Source organism: Bufo gargarizans, chromosome 1 (genome assembly GCF_014858855.1).
Source record: "Bufo gargarizans isolate SCDJY-AF-19 chromosome 1, ASM1485885v1, whole genome shotgun sequence".
NCBI lineage: Eukaryota > Metazoa > Chordata > Amphibia > Anura > Bufonidae > Bufo > Bufo gargarizans.
The window spans coordinates 587,207,540-587,228,392 of record NC_058080.1 but is presented as its reverse complement, the minus strand read 5'-3'; the positions used below and the strand labels follow the sequence as shown (position 1 = coordinate 587,228,392).

Genomic DNA, 20,853 nt, shown 5'->3' with positions numbered 1-20,853 from the left:
AAATGGTTTACTGACCATGGTATTACTGTGCTCAATTGGCCTGCCAACTCTCCTGACCTGAACCCCATAGAGAATCTGTGGGATATTGGGAAGAGAAAGTTGAGAGAGGCAAAACCCAACACTCTGGATGAGCTTAAGGCCGCTATCGAAGCATCCTGGGCCTCCATAACACCTCAGCAGTGCCACAGGCTGATTGCCTCCATGCCACGCCGCATTGAAGCAGTCATTTCTGCAAAAGGATTCCCGACCAAGTATTGAGTGCATAACTGAACATAATTATTTGAAGGTTGACTTTTTTTGTATTAAAAACACTTTTCTTTTATTGGTCGGATGAAATATGCTAATTTTTTGAGATAGGAATTTTGGGTTTTCATGAGCTGTATGCCAAAATCATCAATATTAAAACAATAAAAGGCTTGAACTACTTCAGTTGGTGTGTAATGAATCTAAAATATATGAAAGTCTAATGTTTATCAGTACATTACAGAAAATAATGAACTTTATCACAATATGCTAATTTTTTTAGAAGGACCTGTGTGTGTGTGTGTGTGTGTGTGTGTGTGTGTACATGTATATATATCGTATTCAGCAGTGTATTGTGATGAGGTACAAGGTATAATAGATGCAGAGTGTTGAGATGTATGGTGTATACAGACGTGCACTGTGATATTTAGGTTTCGAGCTGTATTTTATACCTCATAGCTCACATATCGGTACTGGCCCCAGGAACAGGTCAAGGGAGGGGCATCCAGACCACTTTTAGACTGAGGCTACACCTAGACTTTTTTGTCTTGCTGCAAAAAATTGTTGTGAATTCACCCTCCATAGGGAATTGAGTAGCTTGAAATCACTGCATCTATGTGAGTAGCCGGAGTAATTTCTCAATTTATTGACGATACATTTTTCCTGTTACTCTGGAGGGAAAAAGTAGCTTGGAAATCGCTCTGAAATTGCATCATGAGTAGTTTCTGTCCACAGCTATTTTATCTCTAATAATTAAAGGGGTTGATCATCTTCGACGTTTTTGTACAGACCCTTCAGCATGGTTAGACCTGCAATGGTAATCATACTTTAGGCTACTTTCACACTTGCGTTTTGGGCGGATCCGTCATGGATCTGCAAAAACAGATCTCTTACAATAATACAACCGCATGCATCCGTCCTGAACGGATCCGTTTGTATTATCTGTAACATTGCCAAGACGGATCCGTCATGAACTCCATTGAAAGTCAATGGGAGACAGATGCCAGATTGTGTCAGAGAAAACGGATCCGTCCCCATTGACTTGCATTGTGTGCCAGGACGGATCCATTTGGCTCAGTTTTGTCAAGCGCACCGTGAAACGCTGCAAGCAGCATTTTGGTGTCAGTCTCCAAAGCGGAATGGAGACGGAACTGATGCATTCTGAGCGGATCCTTTTCCATTCAGAATTCATTAGAATGCAAACTGATCCGTTTTGGACCGCTTGTGAGAGCCCTGAACGGATCTCGCAAACGGAAAGCCAAAACGCGAGTGTAAAAGTAGCCTTACCTGATCCCTGGCACTGTGCTCTGGCTTCATCACTGCCCCGCCAAATCTGCAGGTTTCGGGTCTCCTTGCATCATCCAGTTTGTCCGTGACCACTGCAGCCAATGACTGACCTCAGCGGTGACTTGTTCCCAAGTAGCACATCACTGCAGAGTCACGTGCTGCTTGGGGACATGTCACTGCTAAAGCCAGTATTGGCTGCAGCGGCGCATGTGACCCCATCTGACTGGAAGTTTACAGGACAGACTGTAAGATCACTGTGGGCTGTTAGAAAAATACCAAAAGCTGGAAAACCCCCAGTTTTGCCAGAACCACAGTGATGATCATACTTGCCTGATCCTGAGTTCCAGCTCTATCGCTGTCCCACTGGTTCTGCAGGTCTTTAGTCTCCCCGCATCAACTGCCGATTTGATGTGGGGCTGGTGATCGCTGCAGCCATGTGCCTGGAGTCAAACCGGATGTTGGCATGAGAAAACCAGGGATCTGCAATGCGGACCCAGAACCCAGAAGTGTGTATCGGGCAACTATGATAAAAATAATAATAAATCATCCTCAAGGTGAACAACTCCTTTAAGGTGGTTTATACACTTAGGTTAACCAAACATGCTTATTTCAGCTGGGCCAGCCAGCCTTCTAAAGTGTGTGAAATGCTTTGCCAACATTCTTCCTGCATATGTCGGGGAAAGAAAGGATTGTGCATGTTTAATTTCAATATGCCTGCCCTTTTGTTCTTAGGAGAGATAAGCTTCTGACTGAGGCTTATTCATTATACACATTGGAAGGACATGCACACTCAGCCAAACCAAGCATTGAGGTTAACGGGGAGTTTGTTAGGCCAACAGCTATTGAACGTATATGGCTAGTTTTAAAGGGGTTGTGTCACTTTTGCAAATACCATTTTATTATGTAGAAAAAGTTAATACAAGCCACTTACTAATGTATTGTGATTGTCCATATTGCCGCCTTTGTTGGCTAGATTCATTTTTCCATCACATTATGCATGTCTTGTTTTCATTGTTACAACCACCCTGCAATTCATCAGTGGTGGTCGTGCTTGCAAACTATAGGAAAAAGCACTAGCCTATGCACACTCCCACTTTCCCAGCCTCCAGGAGAGGCCTTGGCTTTTTTCTATAGTGTGCAAGCACAACCACCACTGCTTGATTGCAGGTTGGTCATACCAATGGCAATGAGCAGTGTGTAATGCTATAAAAAATGAATCAAGCCAGTAAAGGAAGCAATATGGATAATAACGATACATTAGTAAAGGTATTGTATTAACTTTCATTACATGATAAATGTCATTTGCTCAAGTGAGACAACTCTTCTAAGCTTATTAACAACCAAAACTTCCTGTGCCTGAAAGTCTCCATAATCTTGAGGCCACTTACACGTCAGTATTTTAGCATTATTATTTCTGAGCCCAAACTAGAAGTGGAAGCTGCACACGGCAAAAGTACAGTATAAGGGTCCATTCACACGTTCATTATTTGGGTCCGCATTCGTTCCGCAATTTGCGGGCCCATTCACTTTCAATAGGGCTGGAACGGATGCAAATCCGCATTTCAGGTATCCGCATCCGTTTTTTCGGGATCCAGAATTCAGTTTCTGAAAAAAATAGAACATTTCCTATTCTTGTCCGCAATTGTGGACCGCACATTGCAGGTGTCCGTGTTTTGTGGATCCGCAAAACACTTACGGACGTGTGAATGGCCCCTTTAGCTGGTTTCACATCTGCGTCCTTAATTTCAGCAATCTGTTCCTTCGGGGGAACAGACTGCCGGAATTCACTGTATCAGGCCCTCAGCCAGACAAAAAGTTACATGCAGCATTTTTTGTCTGGCTGAAAGACGTCACATGGTGGTAAGCGGCCGGATTGCCACCGGATCCTATTACAGTGAATGGAAATATGGCGGTGCGCAGTGGTCTCATTTTGCGGACGTGTGAATGGACCCTTATGGAACCATCTCCAGTTTTTGGCTTGCAGACACTGATGCAGTGATGAGTGTAAATGGAGCAGCAGTTGAGCATGATTATGTGACCTTGGTCTAGTCTAGTTAAATGTAACAGCTCTGTCAACTGACAGTTGTCCCAACTATGGGCTTGACACTAGGACTAGTAGACACAGCCAAAGTATTAAAGGGGTATTTTGGTAGGTAAAGTTTATCCCCTGTCGACAAGATAGCGAAGAACTAGCAGATCGGTGGGGTCCTACAGCTGGACCCCCCACTGATCTTGAGAACGGGGGCACCGGATCCCCCTACAGGCTCCCTGCTGCTCCCCTGAAATGACTGGGGCAGCCTGTCTCTCCCCTCGGCTATCTCCTAAACTTCCATAGAAATGAAAGGAGCTGCCACGCACATGTGGGACTGGCCGCTCTGGTCATTTCAGGGGAGCAGCAGTTGGTACAGGACTCCTGTTCTTGTGATCGTGGGGGTCCCAGCAGTAGGACCCCCACCGATCTGATGGTTCTCCCCTATCCTGTGGAGAGGGGATACCTTTTACCTATGGGAATAATCCCTTTTAAATAAGTAGTAAAAGAAATTGTCATGCGACGCAGTTCCCCTTCCATATGTCCTTTCTATAGCATGAGACTGTCCCCTGTGAACAAAGGGGCACAGCCCATACATTACATGGTGGCCTGCTGCTGCATAGATACTTCTTCCCCAAGTGATATCCGCTAATTGCTGGGAGTTGTAGAAACCCAAACCAGCTTATGTTGGACTGTATTTTGTTTGAAGAGCCAGTTAGAGACAACTTCTTTAAAGGGGTTGTCTAGCCTTGGAGACTACAACCCCTATGGCCAGTCACAGATGGCAGCGGCCACAGCTGCTTGAACACTGCGTCACAGCTGTAATGTACTGTGCAAAGCGCTGCGCTGTGGCCTGTGATGGACTGCAGCCACAGAACCAAGCCGCTTCCTGATCTTGTAGAAGCAGCTGGGAACAGAGCTGAGGTGGGACCTCGGACAGGCGAATGGGATTGATGTTCGGGGAAACAAGGGTGCACCCCAGGGGTTGTCTGCTCCAAGGCCGGACAACTGCTTTATTATATGACTGGATAAGTGTAATCATTGCGTTGTTTGCAAGTTTATTTTATACTTTAGAGATGGAATGGAACCAATAGAAACCTAATGATATTTTGTACAGCTGAGTGTTTGTTACAAAGAATCCAATGTAAGCAATCTCTTAGAGATATATCTCTCCTGAGGATTTTCTATAACCCGTGAGTATAAGGGCTCATGCACATGAATGTGTGCCGCCAGTGCTGACCCCTTTTATTATTGTATAAAGATATAAGTACTGATGAGAATTGAGATCTCAAATCTGATTAGTTGCTATAGTAAGTATAAAATCTAGGCAGTCATCTGTGAACGACACGGTTCTAGTTCCAGGCTGTTGGCTCATACTTAGGGCTCATACACATGAACGGGTGCCTGCCGTACATTGTGGCCCTCTCAACTTGAATGGGTCAGCAATCCGTCCGCACCCCAAAAATATAGAGCATGTTCTATTTTTTTTTATTTGGGGGGGGGGGTGGAGGCACGGACCAAAATGCTTCCAGATCGCTGACCCATTCAAGGGAATGGGTCCGCATCCGTGAAGTGGTGCGCACATGGCTGGTGCCCGTATATTGCGGACCCGCTGTTTGCGTGCTGCAATACGGATACAGCTTGCACAGGTTCGTGTGCATGAGCCCTGAGTGAGCCAGCAGCCTGGAATCAGAACTGATTCGCTCATAGATGATTGCCTAGATTTTATATTCCCTTTAGCAACCAATGAGATTTGAGATCTCCGTTCTTATCAGTACTTATCTTTATACGATAATAAAAGGGGTAATCTATCCCACAAATTTTTATACATATATATCCGAAGTATTTTAACTATATCAATGCAAAAACACTGCTCTCCAGTGAATTTAAACCCTTTTTTATGTTCTCTACTCATCCCTCTGCTGCTCTTCTCTTTTAACTTTTCTGTGAGCCAGGAGTGCATTGCAGTCAGCTCTCGTTAACTCCTTCCTCCCCTGCATAGAAAATAGTCCCTCACACACAGCCCCAGGGATTCCACTAATAAATAGCGCTATTGTATACAATGATGCAATGTCCCCCATCCCCAGTTTTTTTTCCACCTCTTTCCAGAGAGGGAAATTGCGTAGCTATATTTTTCTATAAATTTAGTATTGGGGAAGAATGAATAAAAGGTATCTTGGTCACTTCACTATGAGATCACTGCATTGGCACTGAGAGGAGACAAAAACTGGGGAGCTGCTGAGCAAGTCTGATCTGTCTCTGAAAAGTGGACCAGAATTTTGGTCACAGAGTGGAAAATGTAACGTACATAAAAAAAAAAAAAAAAAAAACGAACAATATTTATATTGCTATAATACTTCATTTGAATGCCTTATTCCTTGCATGGTAATGTGTCTTGTGGGATAACCTGATTAAATTACATCTAAAAGGGTTTTCCAAGGAAATGAAAAGCAAAGAAGAATCATTACTCACCTCCACCATTTCCTTTTTCGCCGCTGGTCCATTCCCCATTGCTCTCCATTTCCTGTCCCGGCTTGACGAGCCATAAATGCCAGCAATGGACAGCTCAGCCAATCACTGGCCTTAGCCGCAATCCACCTCAGCCAGCGAATAGGCCTTTCCTTTAATTTCCAGGGAGTCAAGTCAGGACAGGAAGCTGGGATCAGAGCAGCGTTAGAAAATCAGTGATGGAGGTTTGTAATGTTTCTTTGTTGACCCTTTAAACAAAAAAGGGGGGTTAGTAAACTACCCTTTTTAACATAAGTGCCCTGCTAAAATCATTGCAGTGGTGTGGGGGTTTTAAAAAAAATTTTTTTAGCAAGGAATGTACAAGTGTAAGGGTTCATTCACGTCTCCAGTAACGTGATGTGGCAGTCTGTTCAAGGAGGGAACAGTCTGCCAGAGTTTACTGTATCCGTCGTTGCCGGATTCTACCACTCACCACCGGATCCCTATTGATTATAATGGGATCTGGCAGTGATCTGGCCACTTTCAGGCAAAAAATGCCAGGTTTCGGACTGACTAATACTGCTTCATGCAGGCGTTTTTGTCGAAACAGGCTATGGGAAGACCTTGCCAGATTTAGAAACGCAACTGTGAATGAAGTCTAACACAAACTGAAATGAATGTTCCCAACTAATCATAACAAAACTTTAGTTCAATATAGTATATTATGAATGTGACCATATTAAATCCGGTGTTGGTGACTGGTCACCTCTTACATGCAGGAAATGAATGAGGACCATAGCACGCCCAAGAAAGAAAAACAGGAACGCATATCAAAGCATAAAGAGAACCTCCAGCACACTCAGGCTGAGGAAGAAGCTCAACTCCTTAGCCAACAGAGACTGTACTATGAGAAAAATTGCCGACTCTTTAAGAGGAAGATAATGATTAAAAGGCATGAAGTTGAGCAGCAGCACATCCGTGAGGTAAAGTTCTATACTTCGTAACTGCACATTTCTCAAGTCTGTGTGGGCTTTGTCATGAAGATTGCGAGCATGGCAGGTATATATATATATATGTGGTGGTCTTGTTTGCAAATTCCAAAATGTTTTATATAATCTGTAGTATACTAATTGTTTTCATGCATCTTTTTAGGTCTGCGGTAGTCAAAGTAGATAAAGCTCAGTGTGCTACTGATGATAGATGGTTAAGTGACCTAGAACAGTCCGTAGTGGACTAGAACAGGAAGAGTCAGGAAGTACTCTAGAACAGTCAGGGAGTCACAACCACAGTGGCCAAACAATGTTACATGAAAGGTGAGGGTGTGGTCTGAATGGACCAAGTAGGTGCTCATTCAAGGTCTGTGGATAGTGCTGTACATTCCAGCCATATTGCAAGTCCTAAAAATGTAGGGAATAGATATTGTGCATTTATTTGCGTTTAGGCTGCTACCTGTAGTGCAGCACTTTGGTCCCTGGTGTTTAGAACGCAGATGGGGCTGGCAATGGTTTCCATCCTCTTCAAAGCGGTCTGCATATAACTAGAATATCTTTCCCAGGAGCTCAATAAAAAGCGAACCCAGAAAGAAATGGAGCATGCCATGTTAATCCGGCACGACGAGTCAACTCGGGAGCTGGAGTACCGGCAGCTGCACATGTTGCAGAAACTTCGGATGGACCTTATACGTCTGCAGCATCAGACTGAACTGGAGAATCAACTGGAATACAACAAGCGCAGGGAAAGGGAGTTGCATCGGAAACATGTGATGGAACTCCGGCAGCAACCCAAGAATCTTAAGGTATTTTCCTTCTCTGTTCAAATAATGGTATTTCTTTTGTCTGTATTTGCGTATAGCGCCCATATAAACTTAATTTAAACCTTTTGTGACTAAGGCTTTTAGTGCCTAAATACCCATATCAACATTTCTTGGTTTTTATTTTTTATATATTTTTATTTTTTATTCTTGGTGGCTCAGATTGGGCTTTCATATGGTACCAAAACAGGGCCTGTGTCTTATAATTTGAAGTTTTATGTAGCGTAAAATTGTCCAAAAATAGTTTTTCAATAATTCTTTCCCATTTGTAATTCAGCATAATACATTTCAGAAAACAAATTCATGCAAAAATATATAATCTTGTGTATAACAATACCAAATATATGTACTATGTTTAATTTACATCATCGCTGTAATAGAGTAAAAGGTCCCAATATTTATTTGTCGTGTGCTAGGCTTAGCTCTTTTTGTGACCCAAGAGCTGATCATTTCAGCTCTCACTCTGTCAGGATCGGCCTAACAAAGTGCTGGCTCAATCTCATTAGTGGTGGAGCACTATGCAGTGAGATTTGCTATTAGTGTTGGATGTACTACTCTTCAAAAGTTTTAGGCAGGTGTGGAATAATGCTGCGAAGTAAGAATGCTTTTAAAAATAAAATTAAAAAAAGTGTTAGCATTTTGTTAATTTTATTTAAAAAATTACGCCGAATGAACAAAACATATATACAAATCAAAATTTGGTGTGACCATCCTTTACCTTCAAAACAGTATCAGTTCTTCTAGGTAGACCTGCACACAGCTAGGCGAGTTTTTCCAACATCTTGAACTAACCACAGATCTTCTGTGGATGTAGGATTGCTCAAATCCTTTTCTCTGTTCATGTAGTCCTACATCCATAGCAGATCTGTGGTTAGGTCTCCAAGGTGTACCTAGATGAACTGATGCTGTTTTGAAGGCAAAGGGTGGTCACACCAAAAATTTCCTTTAGGTTTTTCTCTTGTTCATTCAAATTGTATTTTGTTACCTGGTAAACACACATGTGCTGGGTAACTTGCAGAAAACCCATAAAAATTTCAGTGCAGGTTTTTGTGCATTTCCACACCAGAAACCACAATACATAGTTGCGGTTTTGATGAGAATTTTTTGCAGATCTCACCCTTCCATTGAAAAGAGTGAAATCCTCACAAGAAAAACAAAACAAAGCAATTATTGACAAACTGCAGATTTCAAAATCTGTACAGCAGGTCAATTTCCTCACCTAAGAAAAAAAACAACAAAATGTACATGAGATTTGTCAAATCTCATACTCTTTCATGGCGGTGTATTATGTTCAGTTTTTTTTTTTTTTTTTGCATGAAAATCCACTGCTGCCTAAAACTTTTGCACAGTACTGTGTGTCTACATGTGTATATATATCCTTGCCCAAACCAAGTGTACCTAACCATGAGAAAGTTGACAGAAGGAATTAAAAAGCTGTTTTAGGTGTATGGCAAGCTTTAGTAGCCTCATAGTTAACCCTTTTAACAACATGCACCATAGCCGCTAGTTAACTGCTGTTTTACACAGAACATACCGAATGTGCTTTTAGGCTCAAAGAGTAACGCATTGCAGTCTGTGGGAGAAACGATCAGACGATTGCATGTTTAAGTCCCCAAGGGGGACGTAATTTTATTTATTTTTTTAATTAAGATCATAGGCATCCCTGCATCCCAGAATGCCCAAACTATTAAAATATAAACATATTTATTCTGTACAGTAAATACTGTAACAAGGAAAAAAAAAATGGCTGATTCAATGTTTTTCTTTTTTTTTTTTACTTTTTTTTGTTTTTCTTCAACTACCAATACTATTGAATAAAAAAATGATCAAAAAGTCATACACACTGCAAAAACTGCAGGTTACCCAGCCAAAAAAATGATCTCTCTCCCAGCTCATTATACGTAAATAAGAAAGTTATGGGGTCAGAATTTGGTGATTCATAGAAAAAAATAAATCAGTTTTTTCAATAGTATTAAAACAAGATGGTATCGCATTAATCATACTGACCCATAGAATGAAAGTAACAGGTCAGTTTAACTGCTTGGGAAAGGCCGTAAAAATGAAATCCATAAAAATATGGCGAGCTGGTGTTTTTTCAATTCCACACCCTGTTTGTAATTTTTTTTTTTTTTGCGGCTTCCCACTACATCGTATGCAATATTAAATGGTGCTATTTGAAAATACAACTTGTCCAGCAAAAAGCAAGCCCTCATGTGCATGGCTGGTGGGGGTTTGTCCATTTACAGTTCAGCTATTGGGGAAGGTTCACATGTAGCAGGGATGCTGTGGACTTTACCCCTATGTTTAAAGGGAAAGTATCGCCTATACATTTTTTCCAACAATTAACTTGTATAGTGAAACATATACCTGAGCAGTGTTTTTTATTTTTTGATTGTCGTTTTTTTTTTCTATAATTGATTGAGGGCCACCATCTTGCCAGGGCTGTTAACAGCATTTAGAGAGATGCTTTACAGTAGCCATGTAGGTAAAGGCACGACAGACACAAGATGCTCATTGATGTCTGAGTTTTCAAGGGGGACCTGTGCAGACAGGTAGAGTAGATAAGCTGTGACCATCACCTGTTGTGAATAATGGATCTTGTGATGATAATGAGATGACTGCTGAGAAGTGATCTGTAAAGATCATGTAAACGTGATGCCTTGGCATATTATTAGGCTTAGTGGCCAGCGTGAAAGCTGCAGGGTTTAAGGATATTTATTAAAATATCAATGATGACATAGTTGTGGTTCACCTAATTTAAAACGCTGTTTTTCTTTTTGTTCTGCTGCTTTATTCCCTTTGCTTCAATGTGCAAATTAACCCTTTGGTGTAATGAGGGAGTCACCATTACCCATGTGGCTCCCAAGCTCCACTCATTTCTGTGAACAAGCCCCTTCATCACTGCTTTTCAGTGGAAACGCAGCAAGGGAGGGGCTGGCCTAAAAAAGGAGCTTGGGTGCAAGAAGAGCAGTGGTGACGCGGTCATTGCACCAAAGGTCTAATTAGCATAATAAGAAAAAGTATGACTCTGGAATGGAGCCACAGATCAGAAAAATAAAAATAGTATTTTAATCAGGTGAACACAGTAAGGTGTCTATGCAAACAGTTGGATAGGGAGGTCGCTGGTGACAAATTTCTTTAAAAACTTGGTTTAAATATTAGGTAATTTTTCAATGACCCGATCTCTTTAACATTTCACATTCTAGCAGTCCGCCACCGGTTGAACGAGACAGACATGATTCTATGTTCTTGAATGTATTTTGATGTCTAAAATATTTGTAAATACACTGATTTAGATCCTTGAATCTGGCTGAATTATAACGTGCCTTCTGCTCGTTTAAGGCCTCTTTCACACTTGCGTTGTCCGGATCCGGCGTGTACTCACTTGCCGGAATTACATGCCGGATCCGGAAAAACGCAAGTGTACTGAAAGCATTTGAAGACTGATCCGTCTTCAAAATGCGTTCAGTGTTACTATGGCATCCAGGACGCTATTAAAGTCCTGGTTGCCATAGTAGGAGCGGGGAGCGGTATACTTACAGTCCGCGCAGCTCCCGGGGCGCTCCAGAGTGACGTCAGAGCGCCCCATGCGCATGGATGACGTGCCATGCGATCACGTCATCCATGCGCGTGGGACGCCCTGACGTCACTCTGAAGCGCCCCGGGAGCCGCACGGACGGTAAGTATACTGCTCCCCACTACACTTTACCATGGCTGCCAGGACTTTAGCGTCCCGGCAGCCATGGTAACCTTTCAGAAAAAGCTAAACGTCGGATCCGGCAATGCGCCGAAACGACGTTTAGCTTAAGGCCGGATCCGGATCAATGCCTTTCAATGGGCATTCATTCCGGATCCGGCCTTGCGGCAAGTGTTCAGGATTTTTGGCCGGAGCAAAAAGCGCAGCATGCTGCGGTATTTTCTCCGGCCAAAAAACGTTCCGTTCCGGAACTGAAGACATCCTGATGCATCCTGAACGGATTTCACTCCATTCAGAATGCATTAGGATAAAACTGATCAGGATTCTTCCGGCATAGAGCCCCGACGACGGAACTCTATGCCGGAAGAAAAGAACGCAAGTGTGAAAGAGCCCTAAGCTCCTTTTTATAGAAGGCAGTTCTGTTCTCTGCTCTTTTTTGTTTGTTTTGATAATTGTTGTTATTGTAAAATCGTGCAATAAAATTGCATTGCTGCAGTGACCAGATTATTAAACAAATGTCTTTCTCTGCCACACTAATGACAGGGGTTTCTAGCTTGTCCAAATATGTCAATCTGTATGTCATTATGTGCACAGATCAGAGTTTTAACTCTATACAATTATCTTCCATTTTTATTACATAGGTCATGGAAATGCAGATTAAGAAACAGTTTCAGGACACATGCAAAGTGCAGACCAAGCAGTACAAGGCCCTGAAGAATCACCAGCTGGAGGTATCCCCAAAGTGTGAGCACAAGACAATACTCAAGTCCCTGAAGGACGAGCAGACACGCAAATTGGCCATCCTTGCTGAGCAGTATGAGCAAAGCATCAATGAAATGATGGCCTCCCAGGCGGTAAGCAGGTTTCTAAATGGTTTTTATCCAGGTATTTAGAGGTATTGACTTGATTCACAAGTAAAGTTACATATACATGTCTCTTAAGGATGCATTGTTGTATCTTGCATTTAAATATAAAAAAAAAATAGAATAAGAATTGTTTTGTAGTTGCTAGATCCTATCCTTTATCACGCCTTGCCTCATTTCAGGCATAAAGTGTGATGGTTGTATAGGAAATTATCACTTCAATCTACCATTATCCTTTGGACTGTAAGGCCCCTTTCACCCGAGCGAGTTTGCCACGCGGGTACAATGCGTGATGCTCCCGCACGGAATTCGGACCCGTTCATTTCAATGGGGCTGTGTACATATGCGTTGGGTTTCACGCATCACTTGTGCATTGCGTGAAAATCGCAGCATGTTTTATACTCAACGCAACGCTGGCCCCATAAAGGTGAAAATCGCGTCCGCAAGCAAGTGCAGATGCGATGCGTTTTTCACGGATGGTTACTAAGAGATGTTTTGTATACATTCAGTTTTTTATCACGCGCATGCAAAATGTTTCAAAATGCATTGCACCCGCGCAATAACAACTGAACGCGATCGCAGACAAAACTGAATGACTGCGAAATCACGCATTTTTCACTGAACGCATTCGCAACACATCCGGGCCTAATCCGGACACGCTCGTCTACAAGGGGCCAAATGCACAACAAATTCATTCAGTACAGTCTGACTCTATCCAATCAGTGCTGCTGGTGTCAGACTGTGACTCCCCCCACTTATTACCGCCCCTCTGTACCCTTATTGCAGACTGCTAGCAATTCATACGAAGCTTCTACAGGGAGTGCAGAATTATTAGGCAAATGAGTATTTTGACCACATCATCCTCTTTATGCATGTTGTCTTACTCCAAGCTGTATAGGCTCGAAAGCCTACTACCAATTAAGCATATTAGGTGATGTGCATCTCTGTAATGAGAAGGGGTGTGGTCTAATGACATCAACACCCTATATCAGGTGTGCATAATTATTAGGCAACTTCCTTTCCTTTGGCAAAATGGGTCAAAAGAAGGACTTGACAGGCTCAGAAAAGTCAAAAATAGTGAGATATCTTGCAGAGGGATGCAGCACTCTTAAAATTGCAAAGCTTCTGAAGCGTGATCATCGAACAATCAAGCGTTTCATTCAAAATAGTCAACAGGGTCGCAAGAAGCGTGTGGAAAAACCAAGGCGCAAAATAACTGCCCATGAACTGAGAAAAGTCAAGCGTGCAGCTGCCAAGATGCCACTTGCCACCAGTTTGGCCATATTTCAGAGCTGCAACATCACTGGAGTGCCCAAAAGCACAAGGTGTGCAATACTCAGAGACATGGCCAAGGTAAGAAAGGCTGAAAGACGACCACCACTGAACAAGACACACAAGCTAAAAAGTCAAGACTGGGCCAAGAAATATCTCAAGACTGATTTTTCTAAGGTTTTATGGACTGATGAAATGAGAGTGAGTCTTGATGGGCCAGATGGATGGGCCCGTGGCTGGATTGGTAAAGAGCAGAGAGCTCCAGTCCGACTCAGACGCCAGCAAGGTGGAGGTGGAGTACTGGTTTGGGCTGGTATCATCAAAGATGAGCTTGTGGGGCCTTTTCGGGTTGAGGATGGAGTAAAGCTCAACTCCCAGTCCTACTGCCAGTTTCTGGAAGACACCTTCTTCAAGCAGTGGTACAGGAAGAAGTCTGCATCCTTCAAGAAAAACATGATTTTCATGCAGGACAATGCTCCATCACACGCGTCCAAGTACTCCACAGTGTGGCTGGCAAGAAAGGGTATAAAAGAAGAAAATCTAATGACATGGCCTCCTTGTTCACCTGATCTGAACCCCATTGAGATCCTGTGGTCCATCATCAAATGTGAGATTTACAAGGAGGGAAAACAGTACACCTCTCTGAACAGTGTCTGGGAGGCTGTGGTTGCTGCTGCACGCAATGTTGATGGTGAACAGATCAAAACACTGACAGAATCCATGGATGGCAGGCTTTTGAGTGTCCTTGCAAAGAAAGGTGGCTATATTGGTCACTGATTTGTTTTTGTTTTGTTTTTGAATGTCAGAAATGTATATTTGTGAATGTTGAGATGTTATATTGGTTTCACTGGTAAAAATAAATAATTGAAATGGGTATATATTTGTTTTTTGTTAAGTTGCCTAATAATTATGCACAGTAATAGTCACCTGCACACACAGATATCCCCCTAAAATAGCTAAAACTAAAAACAAACTAAAAACTACTTCCAAAAATATTCAGCTTTGATATTAATTAGTTTTTTGGGTTCATTGAGAACATGGTTGTTGTTCAATAATAAAATTAATCCTCAAAAATACAACTTGCCTAATAATTCTGCACTCCCTGTAGTAGAAATAATACAGGAATGGCACAACATAGAGACATAAGAATAGATGCTCCAGAATTGTTATTACATGAGGAATACATGAAGCTATTAAAACAGGCATGTGAGGAGTGGTGAAAGGTCCTCTTTAAACTATAAGGCTATGTGCACACCTTGTTGTGTGGTTGTGTTGCTTTTTTGTTTGTAATTGTCATAAAGATTATAGGGGTCATTTATCAAACTGGTGTAAAGTAGAACTGGTGTAGTTGCCCACAGCAATCAGATTCCTCCTTTCATTTTCCAAAGAAGCTGTCCACAATGAAAGGTGGAATCTGATTGGTTGCTATGGGCAACTAAGCCAGTTCTACTTTACACCAGTTTGTTAAATGACTCCCATAATCTTTAGACAAGCTGTGAAGTGGTAATGTCTTAGATATACCCATGGCACGTATTCATATCAATTTTGCCTGATGTGGCAGTTCACACAGCTCAGAAGCTATCCCTGCTCAGTCAATGTCTGCTCCCTGATCTCTCCCATTAATGATCCGCCAGAGGGACCTTAAATCACTCTGCCTGACCATAGAGAGAACTGTGCAGCCATAGAGTTAAAGCCTCTCTGCACTCATCCTCTGATTAGTACAGGAGGAAACAGGAAGCTGAACAATGTTCAGCTTCAGGTTACATACAGGACAACGCTGGAGTCTGAAGAGGTAACTATTGGACCCCAGTTATGCAGCATCAACCATTCCACTGCCATCCACTAGGAATCTTAGAGGTTTTCCGAGACTTTGATACAGGTGACCTATCGAACACACAGGACCCCCACCGATGAGCTGTTCAAGAAGGCAGTGGCACTTGCAGCAGCGCCACGGCATTCTCTTTGCTTTTCCTAATCCAGTCATATGGCGTAGGTGCAGCTCGGCCCCATTGAAGTGAATGGGGCTGAGCTGCGGTACCAACTACAGCATCTATACAATGTACGGTGCTGTGCTTGGTGAGCAGAGAGAAGGCCGCGGCGCTACTGTGGTTCCTTCTCAAACAATTGATTGACGGGGGTCCCAGGTGTCCAGGGAACCTCCACCGGTCAGATTAAAATCTCGGAAAACCCTTTTTTAAAGGGATTCTGTCACCTCCCCTAAGGCAAAAAACGATTTAAAAGCAGCCATGCAGCACAGCTTACCTGGATTAGGCTGTGCTGTTCTATCTTGAAATCCGTCCAGCAGTTACTTCAAAAAACGACTTTGATCAATAAGGAAATGCGTCCTGAAGGTGCCCAGAGGGGCGTTTTTTTCTTCCTAGTGAGCCCAGTACCGCCCCTCTTTCAGTGCCCAGCCCGCCTTCCTTGTATTTTCTAACTGCCGCCCCCAGCCTGCCACAGCCTCCCCTCCCTCTCCTCCCCCTCCCTCACGCCGAACGAAGTCTCGCACAGGCGCAGTACCCACTGAGGGCTGCGCCTGTGCGATCAGCAGGAGACTGAGGGCGGCAGCTTCATCTTCGTCACTGGGCATGCGCCGAGCCCAGTGACGTCCGATGCTCGCTCTTCCCTCAGTCAGCAGGGAAGAGCGAGCATCGGACGTCACTGGGCTCGGCGCATGCCCAGTGACGAAGATGAAGCTGCCGCCCTCAGTCTCCTGCTGATCGCACAGGCGCAGCCCTCAGTGGGTACTGCGCCTGTGCGAGACTTCGTTCGGCGTGAGGGAGGGGGAGGAGAGGGAGGGGAGGCTGTGGCAGGCTGGGGGCGGCAGTTAGAAAATACAAGGAAGGCGGGCTGGGCACTGAAAGAGGGGCGGTACTGGGCTCACTAGGAAGAAAAAAACGCCCCTCTGGGCACCTTCAGGACGCATTTCCTTATTGATCAAAGTCGTTTTTTGAAGTAACTGCTGGACGGATTTCAAGATAGAACAGCACAGCCTAATCCAGGTAAGCTGTGCTGCATGGCTGCTTTTAAATCGTTTTTTGCCTTAGGGGAGGTGACAGAATCCCTTTAAAGTAAACATTTCTCTGTCCCCGACACTAGGGATGCTGACACTAGCACCCTAGACCACCAGGGTTGTAGACTACCAACTTCACTGTGCTAGGCCTGGGTGCCTGAATGCAATGTGACACTGTATATCTGCTGTTTTATAGCTAATTATTAGGGTGTATGTTAATATTTATTTGATTTGGTTCTGAATTGTCTAGCTTAGAGGGGGCAGCACTCTGGTCCCAAAATGCCCCTCCAGTAGTTTCAAAAGCTTAGTGGTGGTTAGACATTTGATTTGATATTGTCCCAAGGAAGCCATATTTTATTTTTTCTAAATATAAGCAATGTCGACCCTCCTTTTGTGTTACTGTTACAGTTGCGCTTGGATGAGGCTCAAGAAGCAGAATGCCAGGCTCTAAGGCAACAGCTTCAACAGGAAATGGAGCTGCTCAATGCCTACCAGAGCAAGATCAAGATGCAGACGGAGGCACAGCATGAGCGTGAACTGCAAAAGTTGGAACAGAGGGTGTCCCTTCGCAGAGCGCACCTGGAACAGAAGGTACAAATATTTTCTGCAGCTACAGACGTGGACAAAATTGTTGGTACCCTTTGGTCAATGAAAGAAAAAGTCACAATGGTCACAGAAATAACTTTAATCTGACAAAAGTAATAATAAATTAAAATTCTATAAATGTTAACCAGTGAAAGTCAGACATTGTTTTTCAACCATGCTTCAACAGAATTATGTAAAAAAATAAACTCATGAAACAGGCATGGACAAAAATGATGGTACCCCTAGAAAACACAGAACATAATGTGACCAAAGGGACATGTTAATTCAAGGTGTGTCCACTAATTAGCATCACAGGTGTCTACAACCTTGTAATCAGCCATTGGGCCTATATATATGGCTCCAGGTAATCACTGTGTTGTTTGGTGATATGGTGTGTACCACACTCGACATGGACCAGAGGAAGCAAAGGAAAGAGCTGTCTCAAGAGATCAGAAAGAAAATTATAGACAAGCATGTTAAAGGTAAAGGCTATAAGACCATCTCCAAGCAACTAGATGTTCCTGTGAGTACAGTTGCACATATTATTCATAAGTTTAAGATCCATGGGACTGTAGCCAACCTCCCTGGACGTGGCCGCAGGAGGAAAATTGATGACAAATCTAAGAGACGGATAATCCGAATGGTAACAAAAGAGCCTAGAAAGACTTCTAAAGAGATTCAAGGTGAACTTCATGCTCAAGGAACATCAGTGTCAGATCGCACCATCCGTCGTTGTTTGAGCCAAAGTGGACTACATGGGAGACGACCAAGGAGGACACCATTGTTGAAAACGAATCATAAAAAAGCAAGACTGGAATATGCCAAACTACATGTTGACAAGCCACAAAGCTTCTGGGAGAATGTCCTGTGGACAGATGAGACAAAAATCGAAGTTTTTGCCAAGGCACATCAGCTGTATGTTCACAGACGAAAAAATGAAGCATATCAAGAAAAGAACACTGTCCCTACTGTGAAACATGGAGGAGGCTCTGTTATGTTCTGGGGCTGCTTTGCTGCGTCTGGCACAGGGTGTCTTGAATCTGTGCAGGGTACAATGAAATCTCAAGACTATCAAGGAATTCTAGAGAGAAATGTACTAGCCAGTGTCAGAAAGCTTGGTCTCAGTCGCAGGTCATGGGTCTTGCAACAGGACAATGACCCAAAACACACCGCTAAAAACACCCAAGAATGGCTAAGAGGAAAAAATTGGACTATTCTAAAGTGGCCTTCTATGAGCCCTGACCTCAATCCTATTGAGCATCTTTGGAAGGAGCTGAAACATGCAGTCTGGAAAAGGCACCCTTCAAACCGGACACAACTGGAGCAGTTTGCTCATGAGGAGTGGGCCAAAATACCTGCTGAGAGGTGCAGATGTCTCATTGACAGTTACAGGAAGCGTTTGATTGCAGTGATTGCCTCAAAAGGTTGCGCAACAAAATATTAAGTTAGGGGTACCATCATTTTTGTCCATGCCTGTTTCATGAGTTTATTTTTTTACATAATTCTGTTGAAGCATGGTTGAAAAACAATGTCTGACTTTCATTGGTTAACATTTATAGAATTTTAATTTATTATTACTTTTGTCAGATTAAAGTTATTTCTGTGACCATTGTGACTTTTTCTTTCATTGACCAAAGGGTACCAACAATTTTGTCCACGTCTGTAAATTAGGGTATACTTTGTAGCTCCATACTGATGTTTAGTTGTGTGTGTCACGTAAGATAATCAACTTTTTTTATCAGTCATAGATCACGTTCACATGTGGCAGATATGTTGCAAACTTTGTGCAGATTGCACACCAAAACCTGTGTGTTAGGACATGCATTGGATTCCCAAATCCACGGCGTGCCTTATAAGTCTACTTTCACACCTGTGCTTTTTCCACTATTGAGATCCATCATAGGATCTCAATAACGAGGGGGAAACGCTTTAGTTTTGTCCCCATTCATTGTCAATGGGGACAAAACTGAACTGAAGGGAAGGGGACAAAACTGAACTGAAGGGAACAGAGTGCACCAGAATGCATTGTGTCCCGTCACTGCGTCCCCCATGACGCACACAAAAGCTCTGCAGGCAGTGGCGTTCCTACCATATAGGCAGACCACGCAGCTGCTATGGGGCCCGTGAGGAAGGGGGGCCCGCAGTGGAGGAGAGTCCCCGCCCCCATCTATCTTCCTACTAACTGTCTCCCGTCTGCTAGCTCCGCCTCCCGCATGTTAGCTCCATTATGCCTGATTTCCTATTTCCTCTGGATTGCCACTACCCCACCAGTAATGAAGTAAGTGACCACTTGTAGGTGAGGACAGTGCAGAGGTGTGTGTGTGTGTCACTCAGCTTTCCCAGGCTATTCCTCTGCACATATGCCAATCAGAACAGGAGGAAAGCTGGGTGCTATTATGTAATGTGACTCAGCTTTCCTGATGTCCTGCATGGCACAAGTGCAGAGGCAGGAGCAGATATGAGGGGAGGTGGGAGTTGTGTCACTCAGCTTTCTCAGACTATTCTCATGTCTCTCCACATGTGCCATGCAGGACAGCAGAAAAGCTGGGTGCTGTTACATCATGTAATGTCACTCAGATTTCCTGCTATCCTGTAAGGCATAAATGCAGATAATAAGAACATGGAAAGGCAGGGGGAGGGGTTCACCCAGCTTTCCCGGAGACTCCTGTCTCTGCACATGTGTCATGCAGGATAGCGAGTAATGAGTGTCTCCCAGCTGTCCTGCATGACACAGAGGATGGGGGAGGGGGGCACTCGCTTCCTCAAACTTTTCTCATGTCTATGCGCATGTGCAATGCTGGACAGCAGGAAAGTTGGGCGGTATTACATCATGTAACGCCCCAGATTCTTGTCAATATATGCTGAACACCGCCGGGACCTATCAGATCCCATTCTCTATAAGGCTACTTTCACACTTGCGGCAGGACTGATCCGACAGGCTGTTCACCATGTCGGATCCGTCCTGCGGCTATTTCTCTGTGCCGCCGGACCGCCGCTCCGTCCCCATTGACTATAACGGGGGCGGAGCTCTGGCGCAGCATGGCGGTGCACGGCGAAAGCCGCCGGACTAAAAGGTACTGCATGTCTGACTTTTTAGTCCGGCGACTTTCGCCGTGCTGCGCCGGAGCTCCACCCCCGTCCCCATTATAGTTAATGGGGATGGAGCGGCGGTCCGGCGGCACTGCGAAATAGCCGCAGGATGGATCAGACATGGTGAACAGCCTGTTGGATCCGTCCTGCCGCAAGTGTGAAAGTACCCTAATGGGTCTGTTGGGTTCCGGCATGAGTACTGTAGAACAAAATACTTCTGTATGAGGTGGGGCAGGGGAGAAGTTAGGGAGGGTAGTGAGAGGAGCCAGGGCGCATAGTAGGAGGGACTAGGAACGGGCATGGGGGCCCAATTTAAATTCTTGCTATGGGGCCCAGTGATTTCTGTGTACGCCCCTGTCTGCAGGCAGTGTTTTTGAGTGTGTCCTGGGATGCGGAGTAAGACGGTTCCGTCATGACTCACAATATAAGTCAACGGTGATGGATCAGTTTTCTGAAAACGGATCTGTCTCCCATTGACCTACAATAGTTTTGTAGATTGATCCGTCATGGCTATTT

General features: G+C 43.8%; 1 protein-coding gene across 5 annotated transcripts in view; it reads left to right on the top strand.

Annotated features, from left to right (window-relative positions):
- The window catches only part of TAOK3 (TAO kinase 3), a 195,499-nt gene that overhangs the window by 168,983 nt on the left and 5,663 nt on the right, over positions 1–20,853 (top strand). For all 5 annotated transcript variants that reach the window (XM_044275825.1, XM_044275823.1, XM_044275827.1 and 2 more), the window contains exons 17-20: positions 6,787–6,990; positions 7,563–7,802; positions 12,156–12,368; positions 17,071–17,253. In XM_044275825.1, coding sequence (XP_044131760.1) covers positions 6,787–6,990; positions 7,563–7,802; positions 12,156–12,368; positions 17,071–17,253 — 840 coding nt within the window. The remainder of the gene's footprint in view (positions 1–6,786; positions 6,991–7,562; positions 7,803–12,155; positions 12,369–17,070; positions 17,254–20,853) is intronic.